This window comes from Globicephala melas, chromosome 3 (genome assembly GCF_963455315.2).
Source record: "Globicephala melas chromosome 3, mGloMel1.2, whole genome shotgun sequence".
NCBI lineage: Eukaryota > Metazoa > Chordata > Mammalia > Artiodactyla > Delphinidae > Globicephala > Globicephala melas.
In genome coordinates this window covers 56,800,992-56,816,203 of record NC_083316.1, presented here as the reverse complement: position 1 = coordinate 56,816,203, position 15,212 = coordinate 56,800,992, and the positions used below count along the sequence as shown (strand labels likewise).

At 33.7% G+C, this 15,212-nt stretch overlaps 1 protein-coding gene across 1 annotated transcript in view; it reads right to left on the bottom strand.

Annotated features, from left to right (window-relative positions):
• Positions 1-603: 603 nt before the first annotated feature.
• The window catches only part of TNPO1 (transportin 1), an 83,837-nt gene continuing 69,228 nt past the window's right edge, over positions 604-15,212 (bottom strand). The window contains exons 15-25 of the mRNA XM_060295509.1: positions 14,699-14,785; positions 13,440-13,547; positions 13,150-13,308; positions 12,982-13,069; positions 10,344-10,442; positions 10,080-10,175; positions 7,150-7,225; positions 6,168-6,267; positions 3,799-3,873; positions 2,795-2,937; positions 604-860 (exon numbers count right to left, since the gene is read on the bottom strand). Of these exons, the coding sequence (XP_060151492.1) occupies positions 2,830-2,937; positions 3,799-3,873; positions 6,168-6,267; positions 7,150-7,225; positions 10,080-10,175; positions 10,344-10,442; positions 12,982-13,069; positions 13,150-13,308; positions 13,440-13,547; positions 14,699-14,785 (996 nt within the window). The 3' untranslated portion in view covers positions 604-860; positions 2,795-2,829. The remainder of the gene's footprint in view (positions 861-2,794; positions 2,938-3,798; positions 3,874-6,167; positions 6,268-7,149; positions 7,226-10,079; positions 10,176-10,343; positions 10,443-12,981; positions 13,070-13,149; positions 13,309-13,439; positions 13,548-14,698; positions 14,786-15,212) is intronic.

Sequence of the window (15,212 nt, the reverse complement as noted above, 5' to 3'; positions counted from 1 at the left end):
AGCCAGAATGCATGCCTGAACCTTAAACTGCACTTTAAAAATAACATCTTGGCCTAGAAATTAAATCTAATGAAGTACAACCATCAAATTATATCCACTACATTAATGTCTTAATGCAAAATCAAGATGTCAATCTTTAGTTTGATATGTCCAACCCCATTTATTCCTCCCTCCCTGCCCACCCCACAAAGGTAAAAGGAGTGACTCATTTGGCATTTCACAGGGTGCTTCATTGTTTATATTTGTTTTGTTTTATTTCCAACTTTTTGGGGTACCTTAAATTGTAACTTCCAAGAACCTGCTTCTACTATTATGGGTAGGCAAGCTGATTTTAACTCTTATTAGCTTTCATTTGTGTAGTTCTTCATCAGCATGCAAAAACAAGTCCCCATCAATGTGGGAAATTTTATAAAAACCTTTAAAAAAAAAAAAAAAAACCCTCAAAACTTACTGTCTTCTAATCCTCATTCTTAGGTTTCCTTTATTGTGCGCTATAGAATTTTTCCTCTTTCTCATCCCTATGCATCATTTATATGGTTCTTGTTTTGGTACAATTCCCCATAATATTCCAGAATGTACTGTTTTGTGAGTAGATTGAATAGCTTTTTCTTTTTTTTTTTTTGCTTCTTCACATCCAGTGCAGAGTTGTAATTGGAGACAGATTTCCACCCACAAAGGCTCCAGATGTTAAAACGTTTCCCAACAGCGACTTAATACAGTGACGGCAACACCTCCCTCCCGCCCCTCCCAGTAGGGTTGGGATTGTACTGTATTCCCTACTGGTTTACCCTTCCCCCCTGTAAAGGGTAACATTTTCCCTGGGTGCAGAGGCTCCCTCATAGTCTCCAAGACTGAAGGACCTGTAAGAAAACAAAAACAATTTTATACGTAAAACTGTTTTTCTTTTAAAGCCAGTGGAACACAAAATTAATCAAGTAGCAATGCCATCTCTACCTAAAGAAAATGAGAAACTGTACAAATTGCCTATGATCACACTTGTCAATGAGAACCATGTTGCTCCCTTCTCCTGCAGCTCTCAACTGTCACCTGCATCAGATACGAAAAGTGACGCCAAGCTGGGGACATGCACAGAGAGGTGTGCAGCGCTTTATACAGATGAAATATAGATGAAATATGCCTTGTAGATTGCCATCAGTCTAATTACCTATCCTCATTCACACAATGGGTCCCGATGGGAGCTGATTATTTCTTATATAACAAGTGGCCTTGCTTTCTTCAAAATTAAGTTAGCACTTTCTTTAGGACAATCACTTTCCTTAGTGAGAATTAAAACATTATCATTTTGGCCAGTATTCCCAATGTTAAGCAAAAAGAAAGAGCGTGACTTATTTTACTCAGTCATGTCCTATACTCTCAGGCCTCTTGATTTTCCTGATAAAGACTTTTTCAATGCTAGCACAGTTTTAATTACGAGAAGATTAAGAAATAAAGGTAGATTACTGGGAGACTGTAACTAGTACCTGATAGTTGTCCTTTCACAACAAAACTTTTAACTACTCCTGCGAAACTTTGGACATTTATGAAGGTCACCACAGTTAATTCATAACTGGTGAAATGACACAGACCACATAGGGTTTATTAATCAGATTTATTAACCTGAAAGTGCTCAAGACTCAGCTCACTGTTGAATAATTTAGCCCTTGATGCTAAAAGTTATTTCTCATCTATTGCATTCTCATGATTTAACGTAAAGTGAATCAAGCACTTCTCTAAAATGCTAAAGCCACAAGACAGCCATAAGGACTCAAGACCACTGTGGGACAACACACACAAAGGGCTCTGAGATATTCCAGAGGCTGCAAGCCCATTTCTACTGCCCTTTTAGGCTAGTCAACTTAGATGTTGAAATCTTTCCAGGTTTAAAATCTAGCTCAGAGTAAAGAAGCAAGCATGCAAACAGAAACTCCAACATACAAGGTAATTCAAGTAACTTTATGCCTTCTCAACACACACTGAGTACACTCTCTGACCCTCCAGTTGAACAGGTCTCAGTTCATGTTCAAAAACTAATGAAGTGCGTCCTGGCTCACTGTACTAACCCATATTACTGATATTTATTGAGCCAACTTAGTGTATTAGGCAATATACGAAGTCCTGGCACCACATATAGAATCGTATTTAATCCCCAAAATAACCTAATGAGGAAACTAAGGCTAAAAGACCAGAACTGTTAGTTTGACTTAAGTCAGAAAAACTCAAAGACAAGAGTGCAGGTGGACTTACCCCTCTACCACCCCAAACCAAAAAAGAATCTTCCAGTGATCTTTTAAAAACACCGTGCTGGGAACGAGGAAGGTGCTCAATAAAATATGAAGAATAAATATTAAATATTCCTATTTACTGAGACCAAATCCAGTTCCAATTCTACTTGGGTTTTCCCTAAAGCTCACAACATAGGAAGTCCTTGATATATAAGAAACTATAAATTCATGCTTTAAAAATGAATCTCTACCCTGTCACAGTGAATGTCAGTGACCTCTTAAAGGGCAAAAATTAAAAAAAGGATTGGTTGAAGAAATGGTAATCCAACTAGTACACCACCTTGGATTTCCTTCTACCTAGGATTCAAAGTGGAACCATGTATTTTATCTTGCTTGCTGGCTCATCAATCAATCAGTCTCCAGCCTTCATGTAAGTAATTTTAAGTCAAATATAACATGATACTGTTTTACTCAACCTCTGTGGAAAACAAATAGCTTTTATTCTATTCAGTAGTTTTAGACTGAACTTAAGTTTCTTCATCCTGGAAAATTCCAAATTTCTTACAACTTACCCCTAATTATGGGACTGCAGCTTAAGTGTATGACGTTAAACACCATAAAAAGCTGCAAGACGCTCTTTTAAGGGAAGCGGAAACTGGTCAGAGAAACGCCTCCAATTTTCATCCCCAACTTGATTTTTAAATCCATGAAGGATCTGCAAAAAAGTAAAAAATCATTATCAATAACAAAAGAGAAACTCTCATATCTGCGTAGCTTCTGAAATCAAACACTACTGATTTTATTATTCTAAAATTTTACCCCTATTAAAGTAGTTATTCTCAAACTTCGTTGAATTCTACACCTTTCCATGTCTTGCCTAAAATCACCTCATAGAATATGCTGCACTTTGCTTTGAGAAGGTTAGGATTCAGCAAGTGTCCTAGTAACAGACGTACTCTAAGCAATCTGACATAGTAGTAATGAAAAGCAAGCAAAAAGGTATAGCATTCACCCAAGGGATTAAAATTTTTATGCCTTATTAAGTTTATTAAAATTGAAAATATACAAAGCTTTGGGGGTTCATAGTTGCAACTATATAGTTCACTAATTTTAATATTAGGTAATTCAAATGTGTAGCAGCATTTTATTTCTTATTTTGTTATGGCGGAGGGCTGACTGGAGTTAACCACAAGGGGCATTACTAAAACAAACACACAGGTTTAATCCTTGCTGTGACCAGTTAGATTTACTTTGTTCAATAGATTATATTATACTTCAATCTTAGTCAGCCATCTTTGAAAATACATGCTATTTTGCATAGGTGGGATAACAGGACTTCATCAATCAGTGGTACTGCTTGAGAAAATATTTTTAAAATACATGCTCTATTGATACAAAGTCACGACTGTATATTAAGAAAAGATCAAGTCAACTTCTTTATTACCAAGAACAAAGGTTATATAGTCTACCAGTACTGATTTGAAGAGTCTAAGTTTCATATGAAATAAAAACATAATTTAAATTTCCCAACTAAGTAACAGTCACATGATGTGCATCATAAAGACTTTTTAGTTACCTTACAGAACATGTCTCGCAGATCATCTTTTGGATTAATCCATGATGCAACAGCATCACAAAAAAATATAAAATCCTATAACAAGCAAGAAATACATCTTCAATTGATACTGTATTTGTCAAACACAACAAAAGCTACATGTAAACTTCAGAATATATATCAACAGAATCCTAGATAAAAAAAAAAAAAACTTTTTAAAACAGCTATAATAAGGAATTAAAGTAATTTCTTAATGGTTGTCCCTGTTACTCTACCATCAAGGAACCTCTAACTTATTCAGTTTATACCGGAATTTAGTGCTACAGGAAAACCCAAATGACCTTGTTGGCCAACCCAGTATTTAATCTTACATTACAAAACCCCAGTCTAGTAAATGTGTAGCAGCAGCAAGGACTGAAAGCATCAAATAAGCACCAGTTTAAAAATCTTCATTTATGGAATTATATAAATTCAATAATTTTACAGTTCTGATTGGCCTAGAAATAATTCAAAGCTGGTTAAGTATATACCAAACAAGTTTGACTTAAAGCATAGGAATTTATAGATCTAAATTTCAAGATCCACCTCCAGATAGAAATGTAAATGAAATGATAAGTTAGAAGAAAAATTATGTCGTTACAAACAGCACACAGCCCAACCCAACTCAAACAAACAAAAAAACCCCCCAATGCTCAGACTATTATTTAAAAGATAATCACGTTATTCTGACTAAAAGAACAAGGTGATGACAGGTATATGCTTGAAATACTTCATTTAAGTATTTTTCAAGTTCAACTATCTTACTGAAACAACAGTTCAACATACAACATACAAGATACTGCTGATGTACAACTACTTTAAATTTTACTATTAAATTCAGAAAACCTCATTAATTTCAAAAAAAAAATCACTAATACTAAAATATGTGCATAAAACACATATTCAAGCAAATAAAATACCACGTGCCCAAAGTTTATGGTTTATTCAAATTATGATTCCTGTTTCTGAATATCAGTCTGATGTTAAAAATTTTAATTATATATACATGTAGAATTTGTGATTAAAAATTTAAACATAAATAAAACTTCAGACATTTTCTTTTAACCACACCCAAATAAAGTATGTGAAAAGTAGAAATTTATACCAACTTTTAAATTAGTAGCGATTTCATGACCACACGTGTTACTGTCACTGTCTTAAATGTTAATGCAAAAGGAAAAACAACAATAACAAAAAAAAAAACCGCTGTATGAAAATGCTCCTTCTTAATATGGTATATACCACATCAGATACCTCTAAAACGTATTAAAGGTGACACAAAGTTCTTAAGTATTGGAAAAAACCCAGAAACTCAATGCCAGGAGGTTATTTTGCAACTAGGGACCATCTTTTAAGACAGTAATGGCTTGTTTTAATAGTAAGTTATTAATGTTATACAAATCTAAAATGAGCCAAAAGATTTTTTTCCAGTTCTACTTCATATGTTTTCAATGCCTATCACCTACATCAATTTTGAATTTTATAAGCTGGTATTTCACAATGTTTCTAAACCTGAATTAACAAACAACACAGTAATCAACGTAAGATAGGAAGTATCAAAAGGTCTCAGTTAAAAAATGTTCAAAGCACCTATCCCTTGAAAGTGAAAGTTTATTTTCTGGAAAACCCCTCCCATACTTTCTTTTTTATCTGTTGAGGAACCTGGGACATTTAACCTATAGCCCCACAGCCTGTATTTTGTTGATTTCATACATATGGTGTAAATCAACACATCCTTTTATGCTTTGTGTGTCAGCTGGATCCAGAGGTTTGATCAGATTCACGTTTAGTACTGCTGCCAAATAATTTTTTAAAGGCTAAAGACGTCTAAATATAGAATGAAATAGCGTAAGAAATGAAATTAAGGATGAATAAATCACTAAATCATAAACTCTCAAAAGTTAAAGTAGTTTCAATGGTTGATTCAGTATTCTATTTTATTCACTACCGAGTTTCTGATCTAAGTAACAGAAAGAGTGTCCTACTATTTGATCACCCTCTGAAGTGTAGAGAGCCTCAAACTCAGCAAATTGATATTCACAGTTTTAGGAAGAATTTATAAAGTAAATAAATGACGTTTGAATGTGAATGAAAGAAGCTTTGGCTTAATTCAAGTCAAGAATATAACTTTTATTCTCCCAATCTGCTGTTATTATATGCCAGGACCAAAAAAACATTTAGGAAATAAAAATAGGCATCATCATTTCAAGATGTTAGGAAATACACATTTAAAACATAATTTGTTTCAGTATCTTCAGTAAAAATAGGTAATATTTTTAATAATTATAGTTTAAACTTTAAAAGTTTCATAATTCAGAACATTAAAAGTTAAATCCTTTTGAACATCTTACTTGGATTACTCCACTGGGATTCACACTGATCATGGTACAAATCCCACGAAATGCTGAATCCTTTTCCTCATTGTCCCTTATGTTTCTCAGAGAGGTGCACCTATTAAATTATAGAATTGAGTTTAGCATTTAAGTAAAAAGCAGGTTCAACTACAATACTAATGGACAGTATTTAATGGAATAAGCACCAGAGTAGAGATAATGTTTATATTCAAAGAATTTTCATAAAGCTTAAGTTTCTCACACTTACTATATTATGTTGGGCCCATCTAATCTCAATATAGTGAAAACCTTGAAATTCACAATTCTTACTAATAAATTGCATCTAAGTAATAACAACTGATTTTAATTTCCCATTTAAACTATTAATGAGCTTGATCCAAGAGTAAATTACCCATTTTTAAAACTGTATTATGACTTGTATTCCATTAAACACTACTAAAAATGTCTCGATTTGAAAGACTGTCAATCGAAAGAAGCAGAACATAGGATATACTGCCACAGTAGAAACTACTATTATACAACTTATGATGTAGATGTTTAATTTTTACATTAACAAGCAAATAAGATTTTTATACATAACAAATTTAAACATGTATTTCTTAATGCAATCCAAGTTTTCAAATTAATTCTAAAAAAGAAACAATGCAAAAACCTAAATTTATAGAATTTGCATGCATCTTTATTTTACTGGTGGATATTTAAATGCTTTTTATGTATAATCAAGCTTTTTAACACAGCAAGCATGTGACAATCTTATCCCATGCATCAATTAGTCGTTAGCCACAACATAAAATAAATATACATGACGATGCTACTGAAAAACCTCACAAACCTGATAGGACAAGATTAGTCACATGGTTGGCAATGATAAAGGATTGTGATTTTTGTAACCAACTGAAAATATATCTAAAAGTGAGATAGAAAGAGAAAGAAAGAGTGAAGAAAAATGAATTAAAAAAAAAGATTGAATAATACACACCAGGGTCTTATAAACTGCTGTAGCATGGGGGCCACCTCTTGAGGACAAACGTAACCAAGACGACCAATTGTTATTGCTAAGGTAACGCAATCACGGTTATACACCACCAAACGCCAACCAAGACATGAGCAAATGAGGGGGAAGGAGAAAAAATAAAGAAAAAACAACAAATAACTCAGAAACAGAAACCAACAGAATTTGTGTATGATAATAAACATAAGATTTCACCAGTGCTGTTTATTACCACCCCCTATAATAAGGGGCAGCAACATATATGGCATACTCTTGGAAAAAGAAAAACAAAAGGAATTAAAAAAACTTTAAAGATTGAGAGAACACCAAAAACCGTGATGAACTGCTTTTCTCGCTCAATCGTCAAGATATTCTGTTAATAAAACGATGAGCGATTAAACAGATGGATTTAGATTCTTCCTCCAAAGCCAGTTGAAATTTCAGTTTAACAATGAAATCTACGTTTTCTCCCCCAAGAAATACTAGTAAATGTAAATTATTACATTTCTGAATTGTCTATTCAAACACATTTCTCAGAAGTTAACAGTTAAAAGCTTTCTCACTTCTTTACGTAGCTTTCTATGTGATTTCCATTCTTTGAAAATTATCTAGGAATCTGATCAAAATTTTGGTATAATTTTGGTTTGTTTGCCAGCATTTCCAAAACAAGCCAGTGGACCATTTGTTGCCTGATATCAAAATCAACTATTAAATTTTAGGTGTTGTGGTACATACTGAATAAATGGATTGGAAAATTGCTGTGCTATGTCAAATCCCGTTCCAAAAAAAAACCTGATGGTGATATGATAACAACTCAAACAGTCCACTAATTTCAAACCCTGTTTGACAAAAAGGAAATTTAGACAGTCCACTGTAATGACATGTGACATGTGGACCAAAGGAACAAATATTCTGTCCTTGCTATAAAATGCACAGCACATGATAATAGATAATAAAACATACTGATTACATGCTAATATTTTATTTTTAAAAATTTGAAGTGGGAATTAATCAAACATATATTCACCATCAAAATTCAGTTAAGTCCTTAAATTTACAAAGAGTTAAAAACAAGTGCAACTCAGAACTGCATTCTGCAATTCAAAGGTACATTACATATAAATACATTTATACACAACGGGAAAAAAAAAAACAAACAGAAAACAAACCATGAGGTGCTTTAATGGTGTTCTCTCAAAAACTTACAGGTTAACCTTTCATAAAAAAAGGGTGGGGGGGTAAAGAAAAATGTTTAAGGATTACTTGAAGCAAACTACACAGATAATACTAAAATCCAGCAGATTCATATGAAGCAAGAGAAAGAAAACCTATGTTCAAAAGACACAAACTATGCAACATTCTCATTAAACAGGCAAGTATGAACAACCCAATGAAACATGCGATAAAGCAGATGATGGTCCATTGAAAAAGTTCAGTGTAGGATATACTAATTAGAAAAAAAGCAAGTAACTGCATATACTAAGGAATTGGCTTTATGAAATATTAAGATAATGGTAATTAAGTTGCTAAAATATACAGATATTACCCACTGACAATGATTTTATTTTAATAATTATCCACCCCCCTCCTTTGGGGATGGAATAAAAGAAACAGTTTCTGCAGTCACTTGTGATAAGAATAATACAGTGAATCTCAAGTGTGTTTCTTAATCATATCAATTCAATCCATCAACTTGAAGGGCATTATCAACTATCTTTTGATTTACTTAGGGTAGATTCATATATTCTTATATATAAAGCCAATTTGTTCAAGGAACTATAACAAATTCACCACCTGATATCCCACAAGAAACTTTAATATACATTACACTCAACATTTATTTGCAGTTATGCATTCACATTTAAAAATAAATAGGAAGTTTCTTAAGGTTCAACAGTAATTTGATAATGGCCAAGTGTTCCAAATCTGAATGTCATGTATAGGTACTGCATTCTAAAGAGATAAAAACCTGACAAGATTTCATAACCATCCTATACATAGCTTTTTATACTTCTCAGCAAGAAAATCTAATTCACTTCATGATATAAACAGTACCCATACAGCCAAACAGCCATATAACTGTTTCATAATTAAAAGATTTCCTTCCATACCAATAATCACATTAATTATCACATTAGGATATAATAAACTTTCTATAATTAAAAAATGTAAAATTAAAATACCTTTGAAGATAAATTTTTATTTAGAAAAACTTATTTGTTTCTTTGTCCAGTATATTGGTAAGGCATTCACTGACTATGAATATACTACTGGAATTGTCTTAGTATATAAAGAAAAAGATGTGCCTGATTGAAAACAAAATTTACTTTTTAAAAAATCAGGGAGGGTGGAAAGAAATCACCCTGAAATGTGTTTTATAGTATGGAAGGTACTCTTTAATATAAACATGCTCTCTATAAATGCAAAAGAGAAACAAGCCTCCTGAATAAAAATCCCACAAGATACTGCTTTAAGTTCCCAATCTGAAGAAGAATATACAACAAAATACAAAATACATATGCCATTATTAACGAACTAGCCACTACAATGCAATCTATTTTTGGCTACATTTTTACAAATTAAAAAAAAAAAAATTACTCCCCAGCTGCCAGGTATTCTCTGAATTAATGTAAAAGTAAAATTCATATCATTCAATAGTTATTTTAGTTGGGGCCCATTTTAGGGAGTATTAAAACACTATAACAGGGGAGAAAGTGGTTTTTTTTTTGAAAGTTTCTGAAAACTGGCTGTGGAATGAAGCTAAAACAGTACATTTCATTACTGAGAATACAAATTAGCTGTTAATTAATAAGCTGGGTTTCTAAAGCTAGCTTTGCTTTAGTTTCTCTACACATCTTAATGTAAAATTAAAAGGCAAATAATTTTCTCTTCACCGTAACAGTTCAGTCATATGGTACCTGTATTCTCTAACAACGTCTTTGGTGTGTTGGGTCTGTTAATGATTTCTACAAGCTGGTGCAACACCATAGGAATATAAGGCTGCATCTCTATACCTAGATCATTCCCAAAAGAGAAAACAAAAAAGAAAAATTTCACTGTTAAAATATCAATGTAAAATATTTTTGCCCCCTTTACTGTGATATAATATTCATATATATAATGCTCATTATAAAATATTAAATTATCAAAATTTATGTTTTTAAAGGGGAAAAAAATCTTACCCATTTGAATGGAGATTTCTCCAATTGCCCATGTAGCATTATTGCAGACTGAAATGAACTCTGGATTTAGGTTGGTTCCCAATATTGGCATGAAATCAGCTAGAAAAAAAAGTTTTTAAAAACTATGTAGTAAACTTCTCAATAGCAGTGTTTTGTGCTTTAAAGGAAATCTACCAGATGGAAACTGAAATCTAGGCAAGAAACAGCCTTTAAAAAAAAAAAGCTGTTGGTAATAATTATCTTAAGAAACTGAAGGAAGCAATATCTGGCCACTGAACGTTCATGTGAAATGTATCAGGAAGCCCAAGTTTTGGTTTTAAGTATCATTAAAAAGAGCTGGTCAGAGTAATCTCTCTTGTCATCAGACTGAGAAAATTTAAAATAAAGTGAGGAAAACATGATACAATAGAACTTTCTTCAAAGCTGGTTTTTCACACTCAGAAAAAAAATTTAAATCAATGATTTTGGCTTTTACAGTAACTTTTATCCTAGTGCTCAGATTGTGGTCTCTAAATATCACCTTCCATTTAAAAGGAAAAAGGGCTATCAGAGAAATGTCCCATCGCAGGCTAAGGGCAGGAAATGTACAAAACAAGCCTGGACTATTTTTTCATACCAGAAAAGACTCTGGACCCAAGTTGGTAAAGTTCCTGTTGCCAGCGGTAGGACAATTTGAGCATCATGAGCTCATACTGACACTCTAACAAACACAAACTAAACTCTGAAACATAATATAGATACCTATGGAAGATGCTGGAAATCAATTATTATTTTGAAAACTGGTAAATAAAGAGAAAGAATCAAGTAATTATCCTGCCTCTTCTCCTATATGATTTGTACCTCAGGGCAATAATTTATTGATATGGGAAATGTCTCTATATATGCATTCTCACTACTAAACGAAGAATTAGAATATCATTTTTTAACCCCTAATAAACCAGTCGATCTCACAGTTTCTCAATCTCAGCAATACTGATAATCTGGGTCAGATTATTTTATTGTGGCGGGGGGCTGTCTCATGTGTTGTAGGATGTTTTGCAACATCCTTCGCCTCTACCCACTAGACACCAGTAACACACCCCCAGTGTTAAAATGTCTCCAGACATTGCCAAATCGCTCCAGTTGAGAAACACTAACCTGGAATATAATCATCATGGTTGGTAACATTAAAAACAGGGAGACAACTAGAAACACTGTACCTCCTGAAGAAGGTACATGATCTATAAAGTCATAAAATAAAAAAAGAAATGTAATCTTTCATACAAGTTTAAACTCATAAAAACTAAATCAGGTGGAAAATATTTGTAGAACAAGCTTTCCATAAAACAAGAATTCATTACACTTTCATTTAGAGGAGTTAGGCTTAACTTGATGGTTTACTTTAATACGTCATAAATAATGTTATTATTCAAAGTTCAGAAAGACAGTTATTATTGAAAAGTATAACTGGGAATTGGCTGAAGGTCAAAAGGTACAATCTTCCAGTTCTAAAATAAGTTAGGTTCTGGGGGATGTAGTATATCACATTATAACTATAGTTAACAATACTGTTGTATATTTGAAAGCTGCTAAAAGAGCAGATCTTAAAAGTTCTCACCCCACACACACACAAAATATTTGTAACTATGTGAGGTGATAGATGTTATAATTAAACACTGTGGTAATCATTTCCCAAAATATACATATATCAAATCATTACATTGCACACCTTAAACTTATACAATGATATGCCAATTACATCTTAGTAAAAACTGGAGGGGCCCCCCCCCCAAAGCACACCTTATCAATTGAAAACAACAACAACAAAACCATTTTAGATCACTGCTTTAAACTAAGATTAAATGATGGGATATAGAAATGAAGGGAAAATAACCAAAACCCCATTTAATCCATGGGTCTGACAGCAAATCAGGTTACATTATTCAAGGAATCCCTTCTTATCTTCACAAAAGGCTAAGACAAATGCTATGCCACTTCAACAGAAACAAATCATTATTTACTTTTAAGAAAATTGTTTGAAGTTTCCTATAGTACCTGAAAAATTATGCTGGTTTACCATGAGAAAACCTGATTATTATTATTACTGGGTACCTCTACCAAAAAAGAGAGGCTATTCAAGAAGTATCCATGAACTAGCATATAGGACCAAGGATTCACAGGTGGGCATGTAATACTTTTCCAACTTCTCTCCAGTCACATGAATGCCTAACGAGCTGCTGAAGTGATGGTGAATTCAAAAAAACAAGGAACAGGGGTTCCCATCCTGCCTGCTTGAATCAGAGCAGCTCTAACCAGTAAAATGTGCACTTATAAATGTTGGGATTTCATGGAATTTCAGTTTAATAATGAAAACCATAGCGGATGAAAAATAATGTTAAAAATCACGTCACAGGGGCTTCCCTGGTGGCGCAGTGGTTGAGAGTCCGTCTGCCGATGCAGGGGACATGGGTTCGTGCCCCGGTCCAGGAGGATCCCACATGCCGCAGAGCGGCTGGGCCCGTGAGCCACGGCCGCTGGGCCTGCACGTCCGGAGCCTGTGCTCCGCAACGGGAGATGCCACAACAGTGAGAGGCCCGCGTACCGCCAAAAAAAAAAAATAAAATAAAAAGCACATCACAGCAATAGAAAATATTCTTACCTATACAAGGCTTAACATGCTGAAAGCAAGCTTTTGTCAGATCACCTAACAGGGCGAAGGAACTCTGTCGAACCTCTGGCATTTTATCCTGCAAGGAAGAAGAAGACATTAACCCCAATGTGACACAGAAAACCAGGTTTCAATTCATTTCAATTTCATAAGTCTCACCTGCATGCACTGATACATTAGTGTTAGAATGTTACTTCGGGCTACTAGCTGCTCAATGTTGCCTCCAAGTCCTTCAGCCAGGCCACTGAGTAAGTCAAGAGCCACGATCATAAAATCTTTATCTGGAGCCTCATACTGATCTGGTTGAGCATTGTTCAGCTGAAATTAAGACAAAATTTTTTGAAAACTTACTTTGAATCAATTATTGAAAAAGTTTGTATACATTATGCCTATCCTTAGAAAAATGTTTGATGCCAAGAAGGGAGAGAGAGAAAAATTTTAAAAAATACCATTGCTTGTGCAAGAGTCTTCTGTACTAGGTTTACACAACGCTGATACACAGGTTCACAGTATGGAAGGAAGCCAGACTGCAGGGCTGTGGCAACTGAAGATAGGCACTAGAAAAGGATAACGCAGATGTGTAAAACTTCTAGGTATAATTGAGATTATGATAAACGCTTCAAAGTGTACTCAATAAGATTCCGGTCACTTATGAGCCTGTTCTACTAGTCTATAGCATAGCAGGTTTACCTTTTCAAACCTCTCCTTTGGATGCCATTCATTGCTGTTAAGTTTACTAGCTGGTCAGGGGAGGTTTCCTCAAAAAAATGTAAAGGTTTCTTTAATGAACATTATCTTTCAGGAAAAGATTTAAGTATTCTGTATTCCTATTTTTTCCTCAAATGTAAGAGAGACATTTATTTATCCTCCCATCCTGGTCAATACTGTGGGTGGACTTTACTGGGCACATTCTGAGCCCCTGCCTGGAAGTAAATATATCTAGTCATAATAATAATTCTTGTTTTGTTGGGCCCAGGATTAGCCATTGCTCTGTCACAGAAGTTTTTACTTTGCTGGTTAGGGACAATCCATGGCAGAAGTGGTGACCCCTGAAATGACAGGGGGACAAGAATGACTGAACTGGCTCTACCAATATCAATTCATCTAGGTTTAAGTTACCACATGTGAGAATGTATTCAGTTATTTGAAGAGCATATAAATTTTGGGGGGTTAAAAAAAGCATTTAAATACACAAGAAAACAAAACTTCACACTAGACAGAAAAAGTATAAAGTGAAGTCCCTCCCATCAGAGTCCCAATGCTACTTCACATGAGTATATGTATGTATTAACAACAGATAATAGATAAAAGAATTTATGTCGATTATGACATGGCTATATATCCATATAAAGAAATAGTTAAATAGAGATGGACATATATATGCTGATATGGAAAGATCTCCAAGCTAATTCGCTATCAAATAAGTAGAGCAGGCTAGAAAACATACACAATTCAATCCATTGTCTACTTAAAAAAAAAAAAAGCATAACACATCCATTACATTTTTTCTGTTTCACAGTATTTCTGTGAAAACAGAAAATTTTAGATGTACCATAATTAAAGTTACAGCATGTTACATATTTATTCAGCATTTTAACAGAAATGGTTCAGAATGTAAATTAACACTTACCACATATACCCATTTTAGATTTGAACACGTGTTTTTTGATGAAACACAGATTAACTACATGTTACCAGCTTAGCATACCTCAAGTAAAGGGAAGAGATCTTTATCTTCATCCTTTAACATGTTCCATTTCTGGATCAGTGGAGGCATTAGCATCTGAATATATTCCTAATTACAATGATGAAAAACACATAAAGCTCCACTACCATATGTAAACTAGTCCATTTTGAGTGTATGAAAATTAAAATCCATTACAGTAATTGTGTAAAATTATTACTGAAAGAATTTTAAGACTCATTCTTTGAATTTTTTTTTAGTCCTGGGGCCTGTGACATGTAATGACTCCTGCTGAGTAGGTTATAAATGACAAGTAAACTTATTAAAGACATTTGCAGAAAAAAATTCATAATCATTTAAATGTGCTTACTAAAACGGAAGAATTCACGCAACCAAGTCAATAAACATAGTAATCATGTAAACAGGAGCACAGATTCTACATGGTCTAATCTATTAGGAATCCCCCCACCAAACAAAACCAAAACCACCAACATCAAAGCAAACCCACAAACAAGTGTCCTGCACCAAGTTTTAAGTA